The sequence below is a fragment of the Sorex araneus genome, chromosome 4, assembly GCF_027595985.1.
Source record: "Sorex araneus isolate mSorAra2 chromosome 4, mSorAra2.pri, whole genome shotgun sequence".
Lineage (NCBI taxonomy): Eukaryota > Metazoa > Chordata > Mammalia > Eulipotyphla > Soricidae > Sorex > Sorex araneus.
Window position 1 is genome coordinate 19,701,313 of NC_073305.1, and position 9,887 is coordinate 19,711,199.

The 9,887-nt window shown below is 36.9% G+C and overlaps 1 protein-coding gene across 1 annotated transcript in view; it reads left to right on the top strand.

Moving 5' to 3' along the window:
- Positions 1-4,007, top strand: part of KAT2B (lysine acetyltransferase 2B) — a 111,440-nt gene extending 107,433 nt beyond the window's left edge. The window contains exon 18 of the mRNA XM_055136249.1: positions 1,921-4,007. Coding sequence (XP_054992224.1) covers positions 1,921-2,114 — 194 coding nt within the window. The 3' untranslated portion in view covers positions 2,115-4,007. The remainder of the gene's footprint in view (positions 1-1,920) is intronic.
- The last annotated feature ends 5,880 nt before the right edge of the window (positions 4,008-9,887 follow it).

Here is a 9,887-nt window from a genome sequence, read left to right on the forward strand (position 1 = left end):
TCTCTTCTTTTATGTGTGTGAGGTAAAATATTTTTAGGGAAATACAAAAATTAGGGAAGGGAGGGAGAGAGATGGGAGACAGGGAACAAGAGGAAAGAGAAATCTGTGTTCATGAGAGAACATGGGCTTCTTCAGAAGTGGGTACACATCTCAGGCTGAGGTGCGGGGAGACCCCCATGATAAAGTATGTAAACTCTTTGCTTATCCCTTTGCTTCCAGAAGATAGTTTGCAAAGCTTTTAGATAAAGTTTTTGTGTGAAGTTTCATTCTTTTCCTCCTGTTTAAGGTTATTTTTCTTGGATTTGTGTCTTGTCCTTGAAAACATTTAGACAGGCAGCTTAGCTAGGGGCAGCAGGGTAAACCTTGACCTTTCCCATTGTCTTAAATGAAAGGATCTCTTGATGTCCAGTCACATTTGGGGGTACTGGGGGAGGGTTGGAAGGGTATTTGTTGAACCTTTGTCATTCTTAATACTTTTCCCATTTTCTCTCCCTCCAAACCTTTTCAGTTAGAGAAGAAAGCAAATTGTAAATTGAACTTACTGATGAGTGGACATACTCCTAACCAAGAGAGACTTCAGCTGAAAATAAGAAAAAGAAATAGCCAAAAGCAGTTGTGTGTGTGTGTGTTTGTGTGTTGTGGTAGATTTAAGATTTTGATGCAAACAAATTTCTCCCTATTTTGGGATGTTTCACGTAGTATTTTTCTCTTGCTAATCAATAATTTCAGAGCATTTGGTTATCCTTTCCTTTCCCTGTTAAAACTTTAAAAATATAGCGGAAACTGGGGTGATTCATAGCCCACTTTAACTTAATTTTTCCATGCAAAAATTTTAATTTTTTTTCCATGAGTCAGCTTCACATTTTACTTGCACTTAAAATTGAGCAATATAAGTCCAGAGGATTTGATAATAACATTAGACATCACATCAGGGCATTGCCTGACATAGAGAGGCTGCAAAGCACCTTCCTGCTGTCACACTTGCTTTGTTTCAAAAGTGGGGGTGGCCAGGCCGACTGGAGTCTGAAATTTAAAGGCCTTAGGGGTGAGGGGACCAGTACATCTCAGGCAGCGGCCTCAGACTGTGTGCAGTTGGCATCTCTGCTCACAGGATTGCTTTTGATTTTTAATAAGAAAACAAAGGCTTAAAAGGTAACCTGGGGCTTATCGATAAGACAAATGTTAGCATCTTATTTATATAGGATTCTTTAAATTTGGTCCTGAGAGGGAGGATTGAAGAATTCTTTTTGTCTTGTCTTTGTAAGTATAACTGAAATATTGTTTTTATTTGTAAAACATACATTTCTAGAAAATAGATATACTTGGAAAATGTTTATTTTATAGTCGTCTCCCAAGATTTCCTTGCTTTGGAAAACAGATTCAGTACAGTTCTCACTTTTAACGTCATTAGTGGAACCTGATATATTTATTTGTGTGTACCATTTTACATGCAGGTTTGCTGGAATATATGATCTTTTTTTTCTGTTTTAATTCTGTCTTTACAACACTAAAACAACTTTGAATTTAGTAAAAACAAACTCTGATTATTTTGATTTAAATCCAATGATTTCAATCCAGTGTTTCGCCTGCTCTTTCATGTAGAGCCATAGTTAGTTTGTCCTACTTATTACTGCTAATCTCCTTAACTTCCTTGCAGTGAACAGGGGATTGGGCCAGATAGCTAAAAATGATTCCTTCAATGTGAATATGCTACGATAATATACAAGAATCTCTCACAAAAGACATAAGATTTGAGAACTGTTTTTTTGATCATCATGAGTTTTCTGTCTTAACAAAGGCATTGAATTGGTACAAATGTGATCAAACTAATGATAGATTCCTTTCTTCATCTTAACTTTTGTCAGCTAGTTGTTTACATAGAGTTAAAGTTTGCTAATGTATTTTTTTTTTCCTGTGCAGATCTGAAAACCATGAGTGAACGCCTCAAGAATAGGTACTATGTGTCTAAGAAATTATTCATGGCAGACTTACAGCGGGTTTTTACCAACTGCAAAGAATACAACCCCCCTGAGAGTGAATACTACAAATGTGCCAACATCCTGGAGAAATTCTTCTTCAGTAAAATTAAGGAAGCTGGATTAATTGACAAGTGATTCTTTTCCCTCTGCTTCTTAGAAACTCATCAAGCAGTGTGCCTAAAGCAAGGTGGTTTAGTTTTACAAAGAATTGGACATAATGTATTGAAGATACTTATAAATGTAATAATTAGCACTTTTGAAAAACAAACAAAAACCTCTTAACTTTTCAGATATGTATTTAAATTGAAGTCATAGAACATTTTTATTTTATGGAATAGACTTTAATCTATTTACTATTAATGTTCATTTTCTATGGCATGTCCATTAGTTGAATATTCAGTAATAGGTGGTCAGGGGTTTCCGCAAAACCCTTATGTGAGGAAATTGCACATAGTACCAAGATTTGGGGGAATTCAGAAAATATTCAGACCGTGAATGTTTCCATTTTTTCCTAATGGAATGTGAGAGTTTATGTTTATTTTATTCTGGAGGACTATAAGGAAGGGAGACCGGATTAAAACAACCCATAAAAGGTGAAGTATGTGATGCTTGAAGTCACATTATAGACTTAATATATTTTTTTAAAAAAACACTCATCTAGATGAGGTGCTTTGAGCAGTTCTGAAAAATGCAGTGCCAGAAGAGCAACTGCTTGGATTCCTAAGAAAGGCCTTCTAAATAATGCAAAACTTTTTAAATAAGCATTTGGGGTTTTGATAATTCTATCTATTATAACAGACTTGTGAGTGCATAACCACTATTTTAATAATTATTTTCTCTACACAAAGGTGTATGACTATATTTGACTTTGCTTATGCAGGCCATAAGTTTTAAACTGTACTGTCCTGGGCCACAAAACTGTTTCACATCTCAACGGTGTGACTTTGAAAACACTTGATTGGGTCAACATACTTTAATAGAAAACGATCTATAATGTCTTTATAAACGAAGTTTGGTAAATCCTTTTTCTAATAAACAAGGATGCATCTTCCCCCAACTCTCAGCCCCCCCCCCTTTTTTTTTGTGATACACTCAACCCCGCAGATAATGTATATTTACAAACTCCAGGCTATGTTCATTGTATGAGGTGAATTACCATCAAGAGCTTTACTCATTAGTATTTTAACACCTACACTGGTATATAGGTTCAGGGTATTTTCCCACTAAAATTTATCATACAACCATATTAACTGTCTTGGAATTTCAGCTTAGTTCTTAGATGTCTTCCCAATAAACACTACATTAAAAAGTGTGAGATTTGCCATTCCAACTCTGGGAGAGTCAACCAGTGAAAAACAAAACAAAGGCCATCTTTATGGCCTTGACACTAACTTTTGTGACACAAATTTATAAACTGATTTTTGTAAAGGACTAGGTTTTAAAAGCATATTTAACTGGATGTTTTCTACCAGCATAAGTAAAGCATCATCGAATAGTTGTTTAAAACAGTTGCCAGAGATAATCTGCACAAAGGAAAAAACCCAGCAAATGGCTATTTGAAGTGTTGAAGTGTTGTTTTGACATGTTAGGGATATTCAGAATGCTCACAATGAAGAATGCCTCAGCTTCCTTAAGTATAAGAAACCGCCATGAGTGGCATCTAGATTTCTAATGAAGAATGATGATACAGTTTGGATGAAGTATCATGGACTGATTCAAATAGTGCTTTGTACTGGATCTGCTGAAACATCAGTCCAGTTTGGTATCCTGTGAAAGTTTGTTATTTTCTGGGTAGACATTCTTATAGAGTATTGTCTTTAAAATCAGATGGTCTCTTCTATATTGAAAGCATTTTTATGTTTTCTAATTTAAAAATTAATATTTTCTTATAGATATTGTGCAATAAAGCTCAAGTAGGCTGTGTGGTTTTTGCAGATGCTTTAACAACTGATAAAATTTTACATTTGTAAAATTAATATATTGTACTGGTACAAAATAGTTTTAAATTATATTTTAAAAACCTCTCGATGTGGTGGTATTTTTCTTCATTTAGAAGATTAAGTTTAATAGGATAAGTGTACTGTATGAGTGATGATCGTTGAGCATGTGGTTAAGCCCTAGCTTTCAAGCATTTGTTTGAAGATGCTGAGAATTGTTGCATTTATGGGGAATTACATTGAAATACATAGCCAATTGGTAAGAATTTTGTTTGTTTTGGGGCCACACCCAGCAGTGCTAAGGCTATGCACTCAGGAATCACACCGAGAAAGCTCAGGGGACCATATGGGATGGCTGGGGTTCGAACCTGGGTCAGTCGCATGCAAGGCAAAGCGCCCTACCTACTGTACTTAAATGCTCTGGCCCCAGTAAGAATTTTCTTTTTGAGGAGACACACTGTCTCTTCATTTATTTAAAACATCATGCCCATGGTCACTCATTAAACAGAGAAAAAACCCAGCTGAGGAAATAGTAAGTGGTTTATAAATGAAAAGCATATCCCTAGTTTTTCTACTTTGCATCTGTGAGTTAGAGGAAGATTGAGATAGATAAAAATACAGCTGATTTTTAAAACATCACCCATATGTGCTTCTAGAACTATTCCAAATGCTGCTTGTGAGAAAGAACACTGTATCCTGTCACATATGAGACACAGGGATCAACCCTCTTCCTTCCTCAGTTCTGAACTGAGATGTGAAAACAACAAGGCCTGTAGGCCCAAATACCACCTTGATGATTAATCAAATGGATATTGGAGAATGTGACTTACATCTGTGAAAAATGGACTAATATTGAAGCTCAGAATGTGGTTGAGTCACCAGTGGCAGTAATTTTGCCCTGCCTGGGTAGGACTTCCTGTAGACAGGCCTGCTCCAGAGAGGCACAGAGAAGGGAGAAGCAGAGCTACCATTCCCGTCCCTCATCCTGGTCTCTTCTTTCCAGTCTCTGCCAGAGGAGGAATGATTGAGAACCAGAGGAAGCCAGGAGGCAACAGAAGTTCTTCTACAACAAAGAAGACGTGGAATGGAGAGTAGTCTTCCTACCACCTGCTAGAGTGATTGTACAGTGGGTAGAGCTCTTGCCTTGCATGTGGTTGATACAGGTTCTATCCTTGGCACCCTATACAGCTCCTTGAATACCAGGAGTGATCCTGAGCACAGAGCCAGGAGTAAGTCCTGAGCATCACCAGATGTGGCCCCAATACCAAACAACAAAAAATGATATTTATTTTTGATTATTCAACATAAACTAGCAACATGCATTTATTATAATAGTGAGAATGAAGCTTTGGAATATTCCATATTACCCAGCAGTAGGATGTATAATTATGAAACTCAAGTATAAACAAGACTAGTCTGAGATGCGCTGGACAGGTGATAAATTCTCACCCCTTTAAAGCTGTTAATACTCAGAATAACCTTTATTTTTAAATGATTCTAAGAGGAGACACTCGGTGCAGTCCTTGGTTTTTCCCATATGTTCTAAGCTGTTTTAGCCTAGTTTTAAACTAGCATTCTCCCCTTAGAAAAGTATCTTCTGCCTCACCCTACCCTTGCAAAGAAAGTGGGCAGCAGTATTCAGGAATGAATGCACTTAACAGGACTGGAAGTTTCTTAAAGAGGTATTGACTTCTTTTAATCATTTGAAAATGTAGCTCCTTTTTTTTTTTGGGTCACACCTGGCGATGCACAGGGGTTACTCCTGGCTCTGCACTCAGGAATTACTCCTGACTGTGCTTAGGGGACCATATGGGATGCTGGGATTTGAACCCAGGTCGGTCGCATGCAAGGCAAACGCGCTACCCGCTGTGCTATCACTCCAGTCCCTGAAAATGTAGTTCTTGATTATTAAACATTTCCTGGTAGAGGTGTGTGTGTGTGTGTGTGTGTGTTTAACTTTCTGAGCTGAAGATGATCAATTTTCATGTTTCTATGTTTGAAACTCTTAACAGAAACCCTTTCGTACCTTGCTGTAGTGAACGACTGTAGAAATTAATATGTATAGTCTTCCTTTCTAGCATAACACTTAGTTCTCATAAAACTGGTTAGTTTCTGTTCTTTTCTCTGTATTGATTTCCCATCTTCTATAGTTGATACACGGTCATCAAGTTTATTCTTAAAAATACTTTATCGGCAGAGAATGTCTGTCTTTTGATTCATCAGAATTGTCCGGCAACGAAGTAAGTAAAGGTATGCATATGTTAGATTGGTACTTCAAAGAATTAAGTAGAGAAGACTTTGCTCATAAAAAGTGTATGATCAGAGTTCTAATTCAGATCTTTTTGAGAGTGCCATTAGTGTGCCACCATTACTCATACTCTTTAGTATACTCAATTGCAGCATTGTGCACAATTGAACATATAGTAAAGTGCATAATTCTTAAGTAAAACAGTTTAATGATTTCAAATTCCCCAAAACCTCATTCTAGAGTTCCCCTCCACCAAATTCAAGTAACTGCTTGATTTCTATCACCCGGTCTTTGATTTTATATAAATGAAAACATATAGTAGATGCCTTTTGTAATCTGGCCACACATGTAGTAGTAACAGTAGTTTGTTCCTTTTTATTGCTGAGTTTTTGTTCAAGTATACAATGTGTTTATTCACTCTTCAGTGGTTTAATTAGGCAGTTTTCAGTTTGGGGCTCTTGTAATACATTTTTTGCTTTTGCTTAGCGGGTAAGGAAAAACACATGTTTCTGTGTGTGTGTGTGTATAAAAAACAAAGTGCAGAATTATCGGGACACACAAGTAGATGTCAGCTTTAACAGAAAACTTCCTGTTTGTGTATGCCTGTGAATTTTCTCAATTCCTGTTCTCATATACAGTTATTTCTTCTATATTTTGTACTTACATATTTGATAATTTTAAAAATCATTTCTCTATTATTGATTAATATAGAAAAGGTGGAGGAAAGAATGAGACTTTTCATTAATATCCTGTAGGTTCCAAGTTCCAAGATGCCTTGGGGTTGACTAGGCCACATTTCTTCATCATTTCAATAAATGACAAGTTACAGTTTATGTCATATATATGTATATGTATACATATATGTATATATTTTTGCTACCTTTATAAAGTATGGCTTGTTGTAACAGAAACCAGTCACCATCTTTTCCTCTCCACTAGATGTCATGTTTTCACTCAATGCTATTATAAGGGTGGTTATAAAAACAATCCATATGAAGATGCTTTTAAATAAATACCCACATTCAGAAATTTAACACTATCATTTTTTAAAATTAGACCCTTTACCAAAACATGTTGAGTCCTGTTAATGTAAAACGAACTTTATCTGTACTGGTGCTAAGTGTGTTTGACCTAGCAGCTATAATTTGGTGCAGATAGTCCTTGGATGCTACATGGAGTCATATAAACAAAGTGTCGTGGATTGTTTTTGCACAGAAATCTACCACTTACCAAGCTGTGATATGTGTTTGGCATTCTTTTCAGCATTTCTGTCATGTTTGGGGGTCTGTTTCTGGGCTCTAACTGGTGGTGCTCGGGGGACTATGGTGGTATGTGATGGACTATGTGATGGTCTCCTGCATGCCATGAATGAGCTCCAGCCATTGAACTATCTCTCCAGCCAAGCATTTCTGGTTTAACTTCTGACTCCTGGCAACAAATTAATGAAAACACTGAGATACAGAGAGGGAATTCCCCTGAAAGTACTCAAGTGCAGGTATTCTGGGTCAAGAGTCTGTGGTTAAAAGCCAGTTAATGGTACTTATACACCGAGTAATTGTTCTAATTCTCTGCAGTGTGGATTTTAGTCTATTAAGGCTCTAAATGCAATGTAATTCTTTTTTACATTTTTAGCTATCTACTATGAAAGTTTATTTCATTCAGTTTTTTTTGGGAGGGAGGTTGGAGGCATGCCCAGTAGCGCTCAGGTCTTACTCCTAGTGGGGCTTAGGGTACCATATGGGATTCCATGGATCCAATCCAGTTTAGCTGTGTGTAAGGCAAATGCCTTCCCTGCTATACTATTGCTCTGGCCTCTTCGCTCCATTTTTAAATATATAAATGATAATGATACAAAGATAAGTTGCCACGTTTTAAGACTAATAATATTAGAGAAGGAAAATAAACTGTGAGAAAGTAACAACTATGAATTCAGAAGTGAGAGAATAATGTGGTTGAATGTGTTGGGACCAGTTAACATTTTTTGCTTTTTGGGTCACTCCTGGCTCTGCACTCAGGAATTACCCCTGGCGGTGCTCAGGGGACCATATGGGATGCTGGGAATTGAACCCGGGTCGGCCACATGCAAGGCAAACGCCCTACCTGCTGTGCTCCAGCCCCAAGAAATCTGGACTATTAACAGTGGACCCATCAGTTACTGAAATGCCTTTGTGAGCAGGGAGCATATAATTAAAGTGGCAACTTTTCATGGGGAGGTCAGTGAGCAAGATAGGAGGGTGGCAGCAGAAGGTAGAACTCACAGTGGTGGCCTCATGGTGGCTTTGTCAACATGCAACTTAACTAAAATGAAAACTTGTTAAGCAAATGTGGCTGCAAGATTGGTTTCCCAGGCACCCTCTTTAATCTTAGAATCACCATCACGGGGTCCTGTTTATAAAGAAATTCTGGAGTTTTTGTTAATCCAGTGCTATGAAGCTAAGAAAAGGGAGGCATGTTTGGTTAGATGGAACTTAAGGAAGGTTTCCTGGATGAAACTTAGTGCTGAAGGAGAAAATGAACATTGGCAGAGCAAAATTTGGAGAAGGCAGGCAGAAAACTACAGGATGACAAATCCTTCAGGCAGCACAGAATCAGAGAACTAAGATACCCACCTGGCAGGGGGCTAGGGAGCAAGGAGGAGTGAGGACGATGGGGTAAAGTCATATCTACCGGGCAGATTGAGAAAAACAGGATTTTCTTTGGCGGGAAATTGAAAGTGACTGGGAGGCAGTTAAATTTTGTGATTGTAATAAAAAATTGTTATAAGAACTGGTCTATAGAACTGAGTTTACCAAGGAGACTTGGTGTGGGAGGGAACCCTGAGGCAACGGTGCGGGGGAAGCAGATACTGGTGGAGCATATGATGTTGAAACGTTGCATGCATGAACTTATCACAAGTAGTATTTTAAATCATGGTTGTTCAAATTAAATGATGATTTTGGCAATGAATTAGAGAATTTGATAAACAAGGTTAAAGAATATGATGACTTAAAGATCTTGCCCCCTAAAAACACCTGTATATATTAGATATGATCTAATCTATTTAAGGACACAGACAAATTTGTAGGGATGGGGGATGACAATATTAAATGGTCACAGCCATCAGAAAAATTAAAAATGGGAGTCAACACATATACTTATTCTTTGGCCATTGGTGGGAAAATTGCTATGTTTGTCATTAGACATAGGTGTTTATGTCAGTGAATATAGAGAAAAGACTTTTAATATGTATTTTCTTTATCCTGATTTAAAAATCTATAAAATTTTGGTATACATTAGAAAAGCCCAAACTAAAAAATTTCCTAAGGAGTTTAAGTCTTAGATTATACTCACACAGTTTTGGGGTTCAGGGCTTAAATTTCCCACATGACCTTAGAATTCCAAAGTACATCCCTAAATGATATAAAATGGTGGTTATTAAGCAGCAAATAATAACCTAATGTAAAAGGACTCCTAGAATCTAAAAGAAAATTAGTTATAATTGTTAAAAAAATCTTGGGATCTATGCAAGAAAGCAGAAAGTCCAAGATGATATATGCACAACTACAGTCATAGCTAAAGTAAATATGTCAGAATATGGAAACTCAATGGCCAACCAAGTGGCAATGGAGTGATTTTAAAAAATGGCAAATTTTAAAAATTTAAGAAATTTAAAAAAAATTTAAAATAGCCACATGTCAAAGGCTATTCTGATGAAAAAACTAATTGAGTTCTCCTTCTACAATA